Here is a 21,272-nt window from a genome sequence, read left to right as displayed (position 1 = left end):
CTATAAAAAGTAGTCATTGCACATAGTAAGCATTAAATAAATGTCAACTGCCACAATAATAATAATATAGTTCTTATATTATTTTTCATTCAGCCAAGGGGCAAAAGTTAAAAGGAATATTGCTCACTCCTGCAATGATAAGTTATTCATTTCTGGAGAGCAAATTGGCATTGTGTATTAAAAACCATAAAAGTACACATACCATTTAACTTAGGAATTAAACTAGATAATCATCTTAAGGCTATTATAACACAAGTTCACAAAAACCTCTTTTATGATAATCGAGCTTTTATTTTACTTTTTTTAGTTCCAGACAAAACTGAATCTTAAGAAGCTGAAAACCTAATAATGAATAAAAAATCGAAAAAGAAACTGATTTTATCAAAATTACTAATTTACAATTTCAACATATTACAAATTTCTTTTTCTTATTTTTAAACATGTAAACTTCCAAAATTTTTTGGAAATAACTTATCTCAGCTAATTACATTCACCTTGGTGGTTTAAAAAATAGCTACCCCTTTTTAAATTGACTTATTTTTCATTCCTTATTGGAAGGTGAATTTAACATTCTCAAGGAGGAATAGGTATTGGCTAATTCATCAGATTTAGTCCTTATGATTTACTACACAGAATAGCTTGATGGTTTAAATGAGAACTGGGCACCAATGAAAGTTGTCATTATATCAATATATTAAATGAGAGTTGGTTGTGGGTTATATAACAATATGCTAATTGCACAGATCTGTACGTTCACATACATTATCTTTTACCCACATAATTGTGATACTTCAGGTCTATACAAACATATTATAGCATATACAAACAAAACCCCTTGTTGTAATTAAGTTAACATCTTCCCTGCTTAGATATAACCATCTGCAAATTTTTTCATGGCATTAATTACACTTGATAATTTGGATCTCGTGGGAAAAATGTGAAAATGTAAACTCCATAAATAAATTAAAAACAACCATCTTCAACAAACTTACCTTCTAGCTAGTATTACATTTCCATATAAAATACAATTTAATGTACATAAATAGTATTAATAAAATTGTTACCCTACTTTAAGGAATTTCCTATCTTGCTTATTTCATCTGTACTACTCTTCATTTTAATATAATTTCTAACAATGACTTATAGGTACATAATTTATATACACACCACATCTTGTATATCTTATGTATGTGTTCTCATATGAGACACTTTACTTCTTTCTACATCTATTCTTACAATAAAAACTGTAATGAATGTCTTTTTATTTAAATGTTGTGTGCAGGTCATATTATTTCCTCATGAAAGCTTCACGTAATTGTATAAACCGATACTAGCTGATGTATCCATCCTTTTTGGATTTCTGCATGTGCATCCTTTTACTACTTTATACAGTACTCTCATACCAAGCATTTCCCAATACCTCCAGAGTAGCATTCTACGGACACATATTTTAATGACACTGCTAGAAAAAACGAATGATGCAGAAAAAGTTACGGGTCTGTACCTAGATTTCTGGTGTTCTTTTCCTGTGTCACTCCTTCTCCTGTAGAATTCCTTGTTACCACATCATGGTGGAAGATTACTTACTTATTTGAAAGCTTTTTGTGAGATAATAGAAAGTATATATATTGATTTCTATCCCCAGTTTTCCTGACACAGAACTCCTGAAACCATTGTAATATCCTGGTTGATAAGAGCACTCGGAACATCTCTTGTTATTATATTTGGCTTCAACCCAGTCGCTGACACGGAGCTCTTAAAACTGTTGTAAATTCCTAAGTGATAAGAGTACTCGGAGCATGTTTTGTCCTAATGAGGTGGCTCTGGGTGGGCTTCTGGATGGCTCCAGGATGGGACTGGTCACCAGAAAGACCAAGTTGTGATTAGAAGCTTGGAATTTTCAGTTCCAACCCCATCTTCCAGAGAGGGTAGAGGGGCTGGAAGTGGAGTTAATAAATGGTCATGCTTATGTGAGGAAATTTCCATAAAATACCAGTAGTCAGGGGTCTGGAGGGCTTCCAGGTTGGTGAACACATCTACCCTGGGAGGCTGATGCACCCCAAATCCACAGGGACAGAGGCTCCTGTGCTCAGGACCCTCCCAGGCCTTGCTCTATTTACCTCATCATCTGGGGGAGTTTTGCAGGTCTGGTCCCTTAACCTGTGGGATCTGATGCTATCTTTGAATAGACAGTGTCAGAATTGAGTTGAATTGTAGGACACCCAGCTGGTGTTGCACAGAATTGCTTGGTGTGGGGAAAAAAAAAAAAAAACCCACACATTTGGTGACCAGAAGTGTCAGAAGCGAAGTGCTCGGTGTGAGAAGTAAAGGTCACAGCAGAGAAACAGCAGGAAAGACCTGGGGTTTCCCTGACACAGGTGGAAAACTGTACTTTTTTTTTTTTTCCTTTTCACTATTTCATACATTTTTGCATATTTTTATTCTCCTGAGTTACAGTATTACTTTTCAACATTCTTAACAGATCATTTAAGTTTTTAAATCATACGAGTTAAATGAACATCTAAGCAACTACAAATAGATTCGTTAACTGTTATAGTATAATTCATATTAAATATGAGAATACACAAACAAGAGATGGAAAGTTGCAAAGATAAAATTATTTCTCACTCTTCTGTGGCTCTCACAGTCAACTTGTTATGAAGTCTAGAGAACATCTGAAATGATTCGTGAATCCGTTCTCACCCTGAACGACCATTAGGTTCAATCTCTCAGTATCGCTCACCTGAACAAATATAATTACTTCCTAAATAATCACCCCATGAGGTCCTTTTTGTCCTCTTCCCTGCGCTCCATATTTCCCCTGGAGTCACTCTGTTAACTAGTTAAAACTTTACACCTTTACCTAAAACTTTCATTAGCCTCTCATCGCTTCTCCAACAACATTCCAATTCTTTAGTAAATCCTAATTCACAATCGCACACACACACGCGCATGTTTACAATATGTCCTTACGCAGTATGATTTGAGGCAATGTTAGATTAAATAAACATCCCATTATAATATTTGCTCTCTCCACTTGTTGTCTGTCCTAGTATTAGGATCTCATTCTTTTGGGGTTAAAAATTGTGTTTTAAGAGACTCTTTTCAATACAGAAGTAACTATTCCAGGAACAGGGATATTATATCAAATCATGAAAACTTTACTAAATTAGAACATAATTGGGATCATGAGTTTTGATATATAAGGAGGGTGGCAAGGGTTGAGGAGGAGAATTCTAAGGTTACAAATGAAGTTCTCTGTAGAAAGAAAAAGCTCAGTTGAAATGCTATTCTTGGGATGAATGTAAAGGCGCACTCCCTGGTTATTAAAGGGTTAGAGGTAAAGAAAATTAGAAAATCTGCCATTGGAATAGAGAGCTACTCCATCTTCATCTTCATTATACCACTAGTGCCTGGAACAATTTATTGCTCACAGTAGGACTCAATAAAAATGTTTTGAATGAGTAAGCAAGAGTAAAAGAGGATATACCTGGTTTTCTTTATGAAACATTCATATCAAGAAACTACTTTACAGACTGAAAATCATAGGCCTGGGTTGTGATAGAATATGTCTGGCACTTTCCTAAGACAGAAGAAGAAACACGCTTCTCTGGTTTCCAGAATCATGAAAATGAATCTTTGAGAAATATACAACCATAAGAAAATTAATGGAGAAAAACATAAAGATGCTTTGAGTTAATTAAATTATAAGCGGTCCTCAAGAAAATGGCTTTAAAAACCTAATGGTCAGCAGCAATTAATCAAGTGTCAAAGAGAAAAGGCAGGAAATATGGTTTGGCCCATATTTTAAACTTGTAAAAGTCACAGAAAGGAAAAACAAATACAAGATTGATATTTTATTAGGAGGAGCAAAATACAGGAATGCATTTAACTTAAAAATAATCCACAGCAATGTTAATTTTTAAAATTTTGATTAAATGGGCCATGGCTATATAAGAAGTTAACATTCCAGGAAGGGTGTTATGTGAAAGGCTACATAGAAGCGCTCTGTTCTATATATACCATTCTTCTGTTGATCTAAAATTACTTCTACAAAAAAACTTAAAAAGCAAATGCAATTAAAAATAAAATGTTGATTTTCATCTCTTAGGGGTGAAAATGTTATCTTGGCTATGTAGCAGAATGTCATTCTTAGGAAAAATATGCTTATGTAAAAATGTGTGTGTTTGTGTCTGTGTGTGTGTAATACACAGACAGAAGATGAAACAAATGTGGAAATGTTCACTGTTGAATGTAAATGGGGGTAATACACATTTTCATTGTATAATTTTAAAACTGTATGTTTGATTTTTTTGCAAAGTGAAAAATAGTGGGAAAAAAAAGTAAAAACTCCAAATTGTGCTGGGTCTGAAGATGGCCTTATGTTAAGTGGTGTCTGATAATCTTCACAATAAGACAAAAATCAAAAAGAAAATATTTCCATCTAAAAATGGAGAATTTTCAAAGTTTTGGTAATTTATCTTTTGAAAATATAAGAATTCAAAGCATTATGTTTTTAAGTAGGTTGTAAGAATGAAGTTTAACATGGTGTCTATGTGGGTGTATATGGGAAATGAAGAAATTATTCAGCATGAAGAACTCACACATCACCATTTGGTAAAAGCCAAGCCTTGTGCATACATATGTTATTCAGAAACAGCTAAGATAATTTCCAATATTTATATTGCTTAGAAATATTTTTCCACTCTCTTTTTGGGGAGGAAAAATTGAGGCATTGGAGTGTCTGGTGCGCCAGTAAAAACCGATGGCTAAACTTTTAGTCAAATCATTTCTCCAATATGTGCGTATGTGTGTGTGTGTGATTTTAAACAATATTGTTTTTATAACGGTAGCCATCCATGACTATATACTATAAGAAAAACGTATGTTTATAGAGTATTGTCAATGATATTGTTAGAAAGTATTTCCTTTTGCCCATTTTAACTTTTTTTGCAATTAAAATCTTTTTTTGTTTTTTTTTTTAAGTTGCCAGAACTAACGCCTATAGTTCTAGTATCATGAATCATTCTTCTCGGCACACTTTAGTGGTGAAGGAGAAAGAATTTTATTCATTCAGCACTTTACTATTGTGGTCTGATTCTTACATTCATTCATGAACTTTAATTCAAATCTGTTACTTAGGAAATATCATCATTGAAGCATGGGAAATAAAATTCATAGAAAATTCACAAATGACTTACAAATTGATTTTATGTTCCTCACTCCTACAAATTTATTTACAGACATATGTTTACATTCTTTACTCCTACTTGTGGGTGAAAATTTATCAATTTGATTTTTATGCCTTCCTATATTTGTTAAAATGAAGTGGGAAATTTCCAGAGAACCCAGTAGTTGAAAGAAAATTAGTCGATAAAGAAAAGGGAATTGAATAGTCACAGATGACCTAACACTTTATTTGGCAGGGGGAGTATAGAGTGGGAACCTAAATTTAGCAATTAATTTACTCAGATAATAGGGGTTCACCCTCTCACAGATTTTCTGAGTAATTTCATCTGATTAGGAGACAAACAGCAAAGATTTTCCATTCAAGTGACAAACTGGAGAGTACAGTTCATTCTTTAAGTTCATTCAAGGCTTTGCAGTAAAGGAGTTCTTTTCCTAGTCAGGTACATATTTTTCTTGTCCATTTGTTTTGTTTTGTTTTGTGTATTTTTTTTAAAGAATTTCGGAATGTACAGTGAAGAAAAAGATATGGGTTTGGTTTTATTCTGATTAAAACGTGGGCTACAGAAACACATCTAAAAACTGAACTACTATAATGTTTTGCCTTTTTCATCACAGTTTTGTCACTAAGGAGAGACAATTTATGAACAGTTCAGCAATGTGGAGGCGAATCTTTTTTCCAGGTAATTTCAGGTCAAATATTTGACCCTGGAGAGGCTTTACTGGAATTGCTAGTCCCACAAGAGGCTGACAAAGAGTACAAGATGCTATAAAACCACATTTTTCTATTAGTCATAGCTAGGGAACACTGCCATTACCTCTTCCTATGTTCAGTACCAATTCCCACTTCTAAAAAAGAAGTGCATTGACAAAATTATTTCTCACAGGAAAAAAGATTTAACATAACCAAAGCTATATTACCATTCAATTTTTCATCTACAGAGGTTGACAAAAAATAATCCACTAGAGTCGTTTAAAAATAATGATGTTGGGACTTCCCTGATGAAGCAGTGGTTAAGAATCCACCTGCCAATGCAGGGGACACGGGTTCGAGCCCTTGTCCGGGAAGATCCCACATGCTGTGGGGCAACTAAGCCCATGCGCCACAACTGCTGAGCCCACGCGCCTAGAGCCCGTGCTCCGCAAGAAGAGAAGCCACCGCAATGAGAGGCCCACGCAGCACAACAAAGAGTAGCCCCCGCTCGCCGCAACTACAGAAAGTCCACGCGCAGCAACGAAGACCCAACACAGCCAAAAACAAATTTTAAAAAACATATAAAAAAATAAAAACAAAGCTGTAAAAGAATGCTGGCATCCATATACTGAAAGGAGGAAACAGTGAGTTTAGGCTGACATCGATGGTATGAAGATGTAACTGTCTCCTACAATACACAAATGACATTCATTACTGAAAATATGATGGGAATATGAGAGCAGCAATAAGTTTATAGATACAATTTGTAAATACTCAGGAGAAAAAGGAAAGGGAGTGTTTTGAAACAGCCTAAGTAAAACTTGATTATGGCATGGACAAGGGTTGTGTCTGTGGATAAGCCTGAGATATTCAGGGAGTGGAACCATACACCACTTGATGGACTGGATACAAACAATGGAATAATGAAAGACTCATGGGTTTTGGGCTTGAGTTCTAAGTATTAATAGATGCTGCTGGGAAGAATGGGGGTGAAACAGGTTTTAGGTCAGGGAAAATCAGTAACTATCTCTAGATATCTTAATTTTGAGACAGCTATTAGAAACCTAACAGGAGACACTGACTATTTATTTAGAGGAACAAGACAGGAGTTCATAGTGGATATTTGAGGGAGAGACTCAATTTTGGAAATCAAATAAATGGATGAGCTCCCATAAGGAAAAGGTATTCTAGGAAAAAAAGAAAATTCTTTTGAATTTCCTTCGTAGAATATCTTATGATATGTGGATAATGGCAATTTTATTTCTCTTTTTCCAATACTTATTCCTTTTATTTATTTTTGTAGTCTTAACGCATGCCTTAGGATTTCCAGGACAATGCTGAGTAAAAGTGGTTTTAGTAGGCATCCTTGTTTGTACATAATCTTAAAGACAGACTCTCAATATGTGACCATTAAATATTTGTTTTCCTCTAGGTTATTTTGTAGATAACCTGCCTTAGGTTAAGAAGTTCCTTACTTGTAGCTTCCTAGCATTTTATATTTTTCTGTTTTTAAAATTTTGAAGGGACGTTGAATTCTCTCTCAAATGCTTTTTTGTATCCATTGAAATAATAATAATATTTTCTTCTTTGAAATGATGATCTACTTCTAGAATAATTCCAACTTGGTGATGATACATTATTTTTTAAATACATTACTTTGCTAATATATTTTCTATAATTTTTCAACCATGTTAATCAACTAAATTGGTCTCTAATTATCATTTCCCATACTATGCTTAATGAGTTTTGTATCAAGGCCATAATCCCATACAATGAGTTAGGGAGACATCTTTCTTTTTCTGTTCTCTGGAAAACATGTGCAAACTGAAAATTATGTGCTCTTTGAATGTCTATAATAAGCTCTTTGTAAAGCTTCATGGGAAACCCTCAGTTACTTTTCCTGGAGACAAAGATAATACAGACTATTAGGAGGGTGAGACATAGGTATTCAAGATTCATGACAATCATCAATTTGATAGGTACTAATTACTAGTGGCTGATGTTCTTTTGTGTAACTTTTTTAATCATAACAACCCTATGGGATAGTTTCTCTTATTACCCTCACTGTACATATTGAAGAACTCAACCTTGAGAGATCAAGAAGCCTGAGATCATGCAGTCATTACATAATAGAACAAAGATTTGACTGAGGTCAGCCTCATTCCAGAATTTGCAATATATATCTATTCACTTTGACAAATTTATTATAAAAAAGGGCAAACTGCTGAAAATAAATACTGTTTTTCTATGAACCAATTTGTGTTTATTTTCTTCTTGAAAATTGTGGTGATTAAAATAATCAAATTATCTGTGAAGGATATTTTTATTTTACTTGAATCATTACAATTTATACTTGGGCTCATATTCAGAAATCTTTTATTGTAACTATTATTTTCCTGAGGATTTTGTTCTTTCTAACTCTAGGCTCACTATGTTAACTTTCTCTCTTGTTGACATGAGTAAGAGCATATCTTTTCTATTGCTGAAATCATGTCCATATGGACTTTTCTTCTGTGAATCTGATCAAAATGTAGAAAATAATTGTATTTATAATTAATACTATAATAATTCATATAATTGTTTTTATAATTAATACTATAATAATTCATTCAAATAATAGTGTAACAATTCCATAATTTACTTTAATGAATGCCTACAGTTTTTTTGTTCAGGAGAAAATGATCCATAAATTATATAAATGGTATATCTGCATAAAGTAATAGTTACTAGGTTGCTACATATGTTTTTGCTTTCTAATATTTTCCATACATATCAGTTGACTTTTGAAGTCCTCCCTTTCATATTTTAAAAACGTGGATTTACTTTAAAAAAATACATCAATGATAGTCATGCTAGGAGTTCCACAATTTAGGGGACGTGAAGAAAGTAATTAAATAAATGGAAATAAAAATATATTTTATATCTTGTGATAATTGGAAACATGCTGTTTAATACTCATGAGACTACAAGGACAAAAATATAATGAATATTACCAAGTAAATATGATTTAAGATTAAAGCAATTATTATTTTATTACAAACAGTATTCATTATCTATTGCTGTATACCAAATGACTCCAAAATTTAGTGGCTTAAAATAATCATTTCATTTCTCAACATTCTGTGGGTCAGCATGGATTTTTGGGTTGGTTGATGGGTGAGTTGGGAGCTAGGAAGGTGGGGTGCCAGGGATGGATAAGCCTCACTTTCCATGTGATTTTTCATCCTTGGAAAGACTAAATCGGGATTCTTCACAAGCAGTCTCTGGGTGGTGTTCCCATGAAAGGCAAGCAAAGGCTGGATGGCCTTTTAAGGCTTAGTTTCTAAAGTCACACAATGCCGCTTTTGTCACAGTGCATTGGTCAAAGCCAAGTGACAGCACAACCCATACTCAAAGGGTGGAGAAATAGATTACACCTCCTCATGGAAGAAGCCGCAACGTGGAATCACAACAGGACACAGACACAGGGAGCATGGCTCATTGGAAGCCATTATTTTAACAACCTACCACACCAACGAAATGACAGCTTGATACACTGCCTTTTGAAAGGTTAAGTCCATAATCTTTTTAACCTCATGCTGAGATATAAAGCACATTATATTGGTTTGAGAGTCTCATACATCACCCCAAACTGTTTCTTATGACATTTTAATGAAACCAGAGTGCTTTCATCTTTTCATATTATAAAAAGAGTTCCTCTGAGATGTTTTAATCTCAGCCATAAAAGAATACAGACATTAAAACGAATTTCAGCAGATGCCATAAATGAGAAATAATGAGATAAACTATTGGGATAGAATTTTAAAACTGTTCATTTTGATGGATTTATCGAAATAACAGCAAAATAAGAATGTGAAAGAATCAATTCAAATCATTTTGTAAAATGATTTTTTTGTAAAATAGACAATTCCAGTGAGTTTGGTCTGTTGTGAGCACATCAATGGCTTGCTAAAGGGAGAAAAACTAAAATCTGCTCTGAATTTTAGTTATAGCACATTCAAAAGTAAAAATTGTTTTCCCAAATGACATATTGTTTTAAGATCCACATTCAACATTCATTTATTGAAGACCTAATATGTTTCGGATATTATTTATTTAATCCTTACTGCTAATTCTAAACAATGGAATAGAGACATTGTATTATTATGGTCATTTAACAAGAGAAAAATATAGGAGCAAAAATACTAATATGCTGAGCTAAATCTTAAATGTTGGCACTCAAAGTTAAATATATTTTTAAGAACTTTAGTGCTGTGCCATTACTATGTTCCTAAAAATTTTATCATAGCAAGTCGTTATGAGGTATGAAGATTTTGCAAAAATATTCCTTCTCCTAAATAATAATAAAAATAAGGCAGCTTAGTTACAAACTTTTTTTAGATAAATAATTGGCACTTCTTGAATGTTAATAACAAATGTAACTGGCCAAGAATGGAATACTTTACATGTATTTTTCCATTCAATTTCAAAAGATTGTCTACAAAGGAGGTACTGTTACTTTTAATTTTCGGTTTAGGAAACAGGCTTAAAGAAACCCTGGCACCATCTAAACCATTTAAATTCACAGAGACCATTTAAATTCTCAGAATCTTTGGTTAGTGCTTTAAAAAAATCTTCAAAACAGATTGTAAAATGCTGCCAAAGTTGAGAGTCATTGCTTTAAGTTGTTTCCTATACTTTTTTAGAAAAAAGTGATGTCATTAGCAGCAAGGTTAAAAGATAAGAGTCAGAGAAAATTGAATAGCAATAATTTCATGATTCTCATCATTATTCTAAAATTTCTTAGTGTTTATAATGTTTCTTTTAAATATCATATGCTAATAGGTAAGCATTTTAAGGTATGTGAATACATCTTCTGAAGGACATACATTTTGCAAATGCATACTTAAAATGATTTACATTTTAACGATTTTTGAAGGTTTAGACCATTAAGGTGAAATTTTATTAAAATGGTTCTTATATTTGAAAAAAAAGTATATAAATTACTGCCTGGATCAAAATCAATTCCTACAGAAGCACTTAAGAAAAAAATAAAGTATCATTTTACTGTTCAATTTTCTAACAGTTTAAAGTATAATGTCTTGTGGATAATTATTTTAAAAGCAGCGCCTGAATGAAAAATTCACATGTATCTTGTTCTTGAATTGTTTTCAAAATCTACCCCCAAATTAAGTCTATTTAAAATCCTTGAATATATTATATTATTCTATTCCGTGGTAAGTTTATATGTATATAAAATGATCTATAGCAAAGTATTATCTATCTATATGTAAACATAAGTATAAATTAGTACGTATAACATTTGAAACCTGTGTCTATATTATGTACTCAACTAATCACAGCTAATCTATTCAAGCTTACTAATGTATCCAGCAAGTTCGGTTACTAAAATCACCAAATTACATAAAAAAGTAAAAATTCACCACAAAAATTCACATTTTAAAGTGTATAAATCCTCATAACAAGTAGATGATAAAAAGGAAATTCTTCTGTTCTACAGAAACATGAATGTAATAAGTTACCACTAACTTCAGAGACATAACTCTTACAATCAAAATGGGAATTTGAGGCAATTCAAAGGATCTCATTCAAGGCCAAACTTACCAGCAAATTTGATATGGAATTTATTTTCAGGCTTTAAGATCTGGACATACAAAGGGCAATTTGGAGCAAAATCTTTTACAGCCCATGCTCTCAAAATTGTTTGGTGGTCCTGAAATGATAAAAATCAAAATATCATGAGATAAATTGAAAATTTTATAACATATTAAGTAAAAATCATCAGTCAATGTGTGAAATGGTCATATCTACAGTTTAAAATTAAGCATATGAAATCATTCTTTGTGAGGTCTTACTATTAAAGATAGTTATTATTTCTATAAAAGAGATCAACAATACCTAATTCTATCAGCAGTAATTATCAACACTTAGGAAATTAGCAGAGATTAAGAGGGAAGTCTCTTGACAAGCTTAAAAGTAATTTTCCCAGAAAATACTGGAGGGACAGAAACCTTCAGAAATGCAGCACAACTGTTAGTTTGTAATAACAGTTTCCATGGAAAAAAAATATGGACATAAAATAATTTTAACATAGTTAGAAAGATTGGTAAAAGGGGAATGACTGCAGTGAGTATTTGTGAGGAGAACACATTAGTTTACTTTTTATATGACAGTAAAGATAAAAGGATTTTGACCGTGTGTGTGTGTTGGAAGACCAATAACGTTCAGATATTAAAAAAATAACAGAAAAAGGATCTTTTAAAAAAGATGCTAAGACTGAGAATGACAGTGAAAATCATGCTTACCATGAAATTTTACACATAATGTCACCCTATAAATTATTACTTAATTAACTGAATAAATCAAAGCAAATTACAGCTGTCCCTCAGTTTCCCGGACTCTCCGTGGACAATAAAATACAAGGATGCTCAAGTCCCTCATATAAAATGGCATAGTACTGGGGGCTTCCCTGACGGCACAGTGCTTAAGAATCTGCCTGCCAATGCAGGGGACACAGGTTCAATCCCTGTTCTGGGAAGATCCCACAGGCTGCGGAGCAACTAAGCCTGCGAGCCACAACTACTGAGCCCATGTGCCACAACTACTGAAGCCCATTTGCCTAGAGCCCGTGCTCTGCAACAAGAGAAGGCACCACAATGAGAAGCCCGCGCACCGCAATGAAGAGTAGCCCCTGCTCACCGCAACTAGAGACAGCCTGCAGGCAGCAACAGACCCAACGCAGCCAAAAATAAATAAATACAATAAATAAATTTATTAAAAAAATAAAATGGCATAGTATTTGCATATAACCTATGTACCTCCTCCCATATACTTTGAATCATCTCTAGATTATTATAATATTTAATACAATGTAAATATGATGTTAATAGTTGCTGGCAGGCAGTAAATTCAAGTTTTACTGTTTGAAAATTTCTGGCATTTTTTTTCAAATATTTTTGATCCACAGTTGGTTGAATCTGAGCATGCAAAACCCTCAGATATAAAGGGACAACTGTATTGGAGAAATTTGCTACTCAGCTACATTTATTTTATTTATTTACTTTTTTATCAAAGTATAGTTGATATACAACATTATATAAGTTACAGGCGTGCAATATAGTGATTCACAAGTTTTAAAGGTTATACTCCATCTATAGTTATTATAAAACATTGGCTATATTCCCTGTGTTGTACAGCTTATCTGTACATAATAATTTGTACCTCTTAATCCCCTACCCCAATATTGCCCTCCCTCTCCCCCTCTCCCCACTGGTAACCACTAGGTTTGTTCTCAATAAATGGTAGTCTGTTTCTTTTTTGTTATATTCACTAGTTTGTTGTATTATTTAGATTCCACATATAATGATACCATACAGCATTTGTCTTTGTCTGACTTATTTCACTGAGTATAATACCCTCCAAGTCCATCCATGTTGCTGCAAATGGCAAATTTTCATTATTTTTTATGGCTGAGTAATATTCCATTGTATATATGTACCACATCTTCTTTATCTTTTCATCTGTTGATGGACACTTAGGTTGCTTTTATATCTTTGCAATTGTAAATAATGCTCCTATGAACAGTGGGGTGCATGTATCATTTTGAATTAGTGTTTTAGTTTTTTTTTCAGATACATAAGCAGGAGTGGAACTGCTGGGTCATATGATAGTTCTATTTTTAGTTTTTTGAGAAACTTCCATACTGTTTTCCACAGTGGCTGCACCAATTTACTTTCCCACCAAGAGTGTACGAGCATTCCCTTTTTTCCACATCCTCACCAACATTTATTATTTTTGTTCTCTTTGATAACAGCAATTCTGACAGGTGTGGGTGATATCTCATTGTGGTTTTGATTTGCATTTCCCTGATGATTAGTGATACTGAGCATATTTTCATGTTCCTGATGGCTATCTGCATGTCCTCTAGCCACAAAAATCAGAGAAGAAAACAAAATAAAAGAACTCCAGATTGGAAAGGAAGAAGTAAAACTGTCACTGTTTGCAGATAACATGATACTACACATAGGAAATCCTAAAGATGCCACCAGAAAACTACTAGAGTTCATTGGTGAATTTGGTAAAATTGCAGGATACAAAATTAATATACAGAAATCTGTTGCTTTTCTATACACTAACAACAAAATTTCAGAGAGAGAAATTAAGGAAATAATCCCATTTACCATCGCATCAAAAGGAATAAAATATCTAGGGATGAGGAGGTAAAAGACCTGTACTCTGAAAACTATAAGACATTGATGAAAGAAACTGAAGACCACACAAACGGATGGAAAGATATATTGTGTTCTTGGACTGGAAGAATTAATATTGTTAAAATGACCATACTCACCAAAGTAATCTACAGATTCACTGCAATCCTTATCAAAATACCAATGGCATTTTTAACATATCTAGAATAAATAACCTTAATATTTGTATGGAAACACAAATGACCTCAAATGTCCAAAACTGTCTTGAGAAAGAAGAATAGAACTGGAGGAATCACACTCCCTGACTTCAGACTATACTACAAAGCTAATCAAAACAGTATGGTACTGGCACAAAAACAGACGCATAGATCAATGGAACAGAATAGAGAGCTCCGAAATAAACTCACATATGTATGGTCAATGAATCTACAACAAAGGAAACAAGAATATACAATGGATAAAAGACAGTCTCTTCAATAAGTGGTGCTGGGAAAACTGGACAGTTACATGTAAAAGAATGAAATTAGAACACTCCCTAACACCATACACAAAAATAAGCTCAAAATGGATTAAAGACCTAACTGAAAGACCAGAAACCATAACACTCCTAGAGGAAAACATAGGCAGAGTACTCTTTGACATAAATTGTAGCAATATTTTTTTGGATCCATCTCCTAAAGCAAAGGAAATAAAAGCAAAGATAAACAAACGGGACCTAGTTAAACTTAAAAGATTTTGCACAGCAAAGGAAACCATCAGCAAAGCGAAAAGACAATATACAGAAAGGGAGAAAATATTTGCAAATGATATGACCAAAAAGGGTTAATATCCAAAATATATAAACAGTTCACTCAACATCAAAAACCAAACAACCTGAATAAAAAATGGACAGAAGACCTGAATAGATATTTTTCCAAAGAGGAAATGCAGATAACTAATACATTTCAACAAAGAAAGCAAAAATATGTTCTAGTGTAGCACTGTCCATGCAATAGCCACTAGCCAAATGTGACTGTTTAAACTTAAATTTAATAAAATTAATTAAAATTAAGAATTCAATTCTTTATCACACTAGCTACATGTCAAGAGTTCAAAGCAACATGCAGCAAATACAAAACTGTATTGGATAGTGGAGAGATAGAATATAGAGCATTTTCATCATCACAGAAAGTTTTATCTGACAATACTATTAAGGAAAAGGAGGATTAAAAATATAGGTAGATCTGAGGGACTACAGTGCAGAAAGAAGAAACTGTTGTCAATGGTTTGTAACTTTAAGTTGCATGAAAGTTAATGAAGAGGAAACCAGAATTCTTTACATGAACAGTGTGTGTCTTCCAAAACATAACAACGAGCCTAATATGGTGTGAAAGTTAATTTTATGTATCAACTTGACCAGGTCACAGGGCGCCCAGGTATTTGGTTAAACATTGCTCTGGCTGACTGGGAAATACCAGAATATGGAGAGGCAGAGAAGAGAAACCACAGACTGTGTGTAAAAATTTACACAACATTGGCTGACCCCTGAACCGTACATGCATGGGGCTGAATAAAAGCAATCTGAACTAAGACTTGAATCACTGCCAACTGCAAGGGTGATATTGAGTTGGATCAAATTAACTGCTTTCTAAAACAAGAACATCAATACTCTTGGAGGAATACAAGAGAATCCAAGGCTTCGCCACAAAGCACTATAAACAGGAAACAAAGCAAAATTACTGAATATATGAAGTGGCAGAAAAATGTGACCTATTTTCATTGGAAACAAACAAATAAAACAATACCCAATAGCTGCTAGCCTCTAGATGATCTAGATGTTAAAATTATCAGACAAGGATTAAAGCAGCTCCTATAACTAAGATCAGCGAGGTAAAGGAAAATAACGCTTGTAATAAACAGAGAAAAAAAATCAGTAGAGTAATAGAAAATACTTTAAAAATTAAATAGAAAACTAAAATATCTGAAAAATATTCACTGGATGGACTTTGAGATAGAATGGAAATGACAGAGGAAAGAGTCAGTGAACTTGATCACAGATCAATAGAATTTATCCAATTTGAAAAACAAAGAGAATAGGAATGGAAAAAGGAACAGAGTTCAGGGAGTTTTGGAGCAAATGTGAAAACATCTTAAGTAATGTAATTGGACTCCCAGGAAAGAAACAAACGATAAATTAAAGCAGAAAATTATCTGAAGAAATAATGGTCAGAAACCTCCCAGTTTTATGAAAGACACAAATTTACAAGTTTAAGGAGTTCAGCAAATCCCAACTTATGTACACAAAATGATAACCACACCTAAGCACATTGTAGTCAAACTGTTGAAAACCGAAGATAAAGATACTATCTCAAAAGCAGCCAAAGAAAAACAGTCATAAGACCAAGGACTCTCATCGAAATCATGGAAACCGGGTGACAATGAAACAATAGCCTTAAGTTCAGAATGATGAGGAAACAAAACAAAAACTTGTGAAACCAGCATTTTATATATAGAGAAAAATCCTTCAAAGAGGTGAAATAAAGGACTTTTTCAATAATAAAATCTAACAAAATGTGCTGCCATCAAAATCATACTACAAGAAAAGTGTAAGAAACTCCTTCAACAGGGAAAGTTAGAACTTCAGAAACCAAAGAAAAGTATTAGAAATGGTTACCATTAGAATGAACAGAAAAGACTATTTTCCTCTTAATTTCTTAAAAATATATGTCTGTCTAAAGCAAAATTTATAGAATTGTCTGTGGGGTTTCAAATTTATAAAGATAACTGACATCTGACAATTACAGCATAAAGGAGAGCAGAAGAGGAATAAAAGCAAAGTATCTCATTTTAAAAAGTGGTATAATATTAACATGAATTAGACTATAAAAAGTTAGTGAAGTGTATTGTAGTCCCTAGAACAGTCACTAAAAAATATTCAAAAGGTATTTCTAAAAAGCCAATAAGTATATTAAACTCAAATTCCAAAAAAAATTCAAATAATTTTTAAAAAGTAGAAAAGAGGAAACAGAGGAACAAAAATCAGTGGGAAAAAATAGAAAACAATTTAGAGTTACAACCAACCACAAGAATGATTATATTAAAAGTTAATGGACTAAACATACTAAAACATAAAGAATATGAAAAGGACAAAAGAAGTAAGACCCAACTATGAGCTATTAAGAAGAGATGCATTTTAAATATAAAGTTACTGATAGGATAAATGAAGTAGATAATAACAAGAAAACAAACAACACAATTTAAAAATGGGCAAAAGATCTGAACAGACATCTCATCAAAAGCATGCACAGATGACACCCAAGCATATGGAAAGATGCTCAACATATTATGTTGTTAGGAACGGCAAATTAAAACAACAATGAAATACCACAACACACCTACTAGAATGACTAAAATCTAAAACAGTGACAACACCAAATACTGGTGAGGCTGTGGAGCAGTAGAAGTCTCATTCATTGCCGGTGGGAATGCAAGATGGCACAGGCACTTTGGAAGAGAGTCTGTAGTTCGCAGCAGCACTATTTACAAAAGCCAAGGTGTGGAAGCAACCTAAATGTCCACTGACAGATGAATGGATAAGGAAGATATGGCATTTTTTATCTATAACCACAAGTCTGTTCTCTATGTCATCAAGTCTGTATACATATATATATATATATATATATATAGTGGGAATTTGGGGTTAGCAGATGCAAACTACTATATATAGAATGGATAAACAATATAGCACAGGGAACTATATTCTATATCCTGTGATAAACCATAATGGAAAAGAATATAAAAAAGAATGTATATATATATATATATATATATATATATATGTATAACTGAATCACTTTGCTGTACAGCAGAAATTAACACAACATTGTGAATCAATAAATACCTCAATAAAAAAAGATGTGGTATATATATACACAATACAGTATTACTCAGCCATAAAAAAGAATGAAATAATGCCATTTGAAGCAACATGGATGGACCTAGATATTATCAGACTGAGTGAAGTAAGTCAGACAGAGAAAGACAAATATCATATGACGTCACTTATAGGTGCAATCTAAAAGTATAATACAAATGAACTTATTTACAAAACAGAAATAGACTCACAGATATAGGAAACAAACTTATGGTTAACAAAGGGTATAGCAGGGGGAGGGGACAGATAAATTAGGAGTTTGGGATTAACATATACACACTATTATATACAAGCTAGATAAACAGCAAGGACCTACTGCATAGCACAGAGAACTATATTCATTATCTTGTAATAACCTACAATGAAAAAGAATCTGAAAAAGAATATATATATGTATATGTTTATATACATATATGTGCATATATATGTATGCATGTATAACTGAATCACTTTGCTGTATGCCTGAAACATTGGCTTTCATTACTCTCAGCATCAAGTCCAAACTTCTTAACAAGGCTTGCAAGACCGTTTACTCAACTGTCCCCAAACTACTTCCCCAGCCTTTGGACTCTTTATTCCAGTGACAAGGCATTCTCCCCTCCTGAGACTCCAGGATTTCCCACGTGGAACAATTTACCTGGAACCATTTGTCATTCACTCTAGGAAGTCCTTTCTTTGGACTGAAGTCCACGGTACTTGTTCCCACTGTATTCTGTCTCTGCCTGATCATACCATTAACCCCACTTATTTTTTTTCGAGTTTATCCCCACTAAACTATGAGTGCCATGAAGTCAAGGGCCATGTCTATATTTTACTCACCCTAAGCACAACCCTAGCACCTAGCTTTCATTTGTATTTCACAGATGAATAATAAAAACAATATTTATTTCATAGGGATATTGTAAGCATTCAGTGAAATAATATAAAGACCAGCAGACACATAGAAAGCATTTAGCAAATATTTCAGTTCAGCAGATAGATGGGATGAAGTACTTATCGTAAAGGCCCAGAAGCCTTCTTTATTTTATTCATGCACAGTGCCCTACCAAGATATAAGCAACATCTATGATCCTGTGAGCGATACATTAAGTGAGAAAAAGATCAGTACACTACGGCATAAATTTCACATAAGGAACAGAAAATAAATATTTTCCTACTACAGGTAATAAAATTGGAACAGAAACAAGATTTTTAATTCATTCTTCTAAAAGAAGAGGATGATATTAATTTTTTTAACTTTCCTTGCTGACAAACTAATCTTCAAAAAAGATACTCTATTTAATTTTAACCAAAAAGTAAAAGTGCCAACTGTACCAACTTTGGAATAAGCAACCTATGATAATAAAGGAAGGTAGCATAGGGTATGTTTAGGGCACTCTAGTGTCCATTGCTACTGTGAAAACAGAACATTTCACCTATATTCAGTTCACCTAAAGATCAAATTGACTAAAATGTCTTCATAAAATTCAACTTTAATAATTTGAAGCATGTAAAAATTATCGTTGGCATGTTAAGGACCTAAAATAAATCACTATATATACTGCAGGTATTTTTTTTTAATGGAACTCCAAATGACCATCAAGGAATTGAGACATTTCAAGTGAAATTTTATACATGGATTGTTTCCCTCTCCTCCAAAAGAATTTGTAATTTTCATTACAGTCTCAGAGTCTGTGACCCAGAGAATGGTAAGACATTGGTCTGGTCAAAGGTCAAAGGTCACTTTCAACCCAATTTTCAATTTATAAAATACATCTGTAGCCCTTAGAAATGATAGACTTATTTTTTTACATTCTGAGTATGTTTTGCTAATTTATCTATTGGATACTTTGGTAAGATGACACTAATTTATAAATTAAAACTGAATTATGAAACTTAATATTTGAAAATAAATATTTATAGACAACTGAACAAAGACAAAACATTTATACAAGAGAGAGTAAAAAGTCTTGCCACAGACTGGATGACAAATCTTTCCTAGAAACACTCAAATGTGTTGTTTTATAAAAAATTCTGGTTAAATATAATCCTTGCCCAGAGAACAATTTACACACAGAAAAGCTTGTAAAGAGTTTGCATTAGATTAGACTCAAAAGCACCTGAGTACATAGATCTGTTTTATTCACATTTAGGTTGTCATAAATTATAAGGTTAGATTACATATATAGATATCTATAATGTAGGGGATGAAATGCAATTCTGATACAAAGTACCTATAACATATATCATCTATAATTAGTTGGTCTAACTTTATGACTGAATTTAAAAACTACAAGATTTCATTGTAGTTAATTATAATTTATATCTTTGGAGAAGCAGGCTTCAAATTTGATATATACTTATTATAAATACAAAAGTAATTCAGAATGTTCTGAAATAAAATACTTGAAAACAAAACATATAACCAAAACCCTTAAGATACAAAAACATTAAAATACATTGCTGCCTTTTAGACTAAGAAACTATTAGAAAGCAAATGATCAGGCCATCTAGTTTTAGTCAAACACCTATAGGCTCAGCAGTAACTCGGTCTTCAAAAATAATCTGCACCACAGGAAAGAATAATTAAAGAAGCTTTAGTCTTGCATTCTGGACCTTGGTATCAAAACTCATAGAGCTGTTAGCATAATTTTATCTCCCTGCCATGTTTAAACAGAACAGTTTTTACATTATGTCTGGGACCTGCTAAAGAGAAAAACCCCAGGCCCAAAATGGCATCACTTGTGCTAAAGTCCATGATACCAACCTTAGATTTAATACCTAACCTGCATTTTTGACCTTTACCAGAAGTGTATTCTTAATCAGTTTGGAAATTTCTGGTCAGCACCAGTGAGGTAAGATGTCATGTGGGCCCTTCTCCAACCCCACCAGAGGAAGAAGAGGTAATCTGCAAGGTAAACCCCTTGCTGATCTCCTGGCCCCAAATATCCCTTTCTTTCTTTTGTAATGACTTCCTGGATCCATCCTCCTTTCTATAAAATCCTTCCATTTTCTACCACTCCTCAGAGCTCCCTTCTACTTGTTAGATGGGATGCTGCCTGATGCATGGATCGCCTATTAAAGCCAATTAGATCTTCAAATGTACTGGGTTGTATTTTGGTTTTTGACAGACTGAAAAATTATCTTGGATTCCAGTTTTAAGATTACTTGTACTCCCTTGCTCTTGACAAATGACTTCTCAGGGATTGTAATCCTACCTTTGATTTCTGAGAGTATACTAATTCTCACAGATATGTACTGGCAAAAATCTGACTGTCTGTCTGAATTTCTA

The 21,272-nt window shown here is 33.2% G+C and overlaps 1 protein-coding gene across 4 annotated transcripts in view; it reads right to left on the bottom strand.

Annotated features, from left to right (window-relative positions):
• KCNT2 (potassium sodium-activated channel subfamily T member 2) overlaps window positions 1–21,272 on the bottom strand; it is a 372,961-nt gene that overhangs the window by 141,167 nt on the left and 210,522 nt on the right. For all 4 annotated transcript variants that reach the window (XM_060142019.1, XM_060142020.1, XM_060142021.1 and 1 more), the window contains exon 13: window positions 11,486–11,594. In XM_060142019.1, the coding sequence (XP_059998002.1) occupies window positions 11,486–11,594 (109 nt within the window). The remainder of the gene's footprint in view (window positions 1–11,485; window positions 11,595–21,272) is intronic.

Source organism: Lagenorhynchus albirostris, chromosome 2 (genome assembly GCF_949774975.1).
Source record: "Lagenorhynchus albirostris chromosome 2, mLagAlb1.1, whole genome shotgun sequence".
In the NCBI taxonomy this organism is placed as follows: Eukaryota; Metazoa; Chordata; class Mammalia; order Artiodactyla; family Delphinidae; genus Lagenorhynchus; species Lagenorhynchus albirostris.
This window is presented reverse-complemented; position numbering and strand designations above follow the sequence as displayed.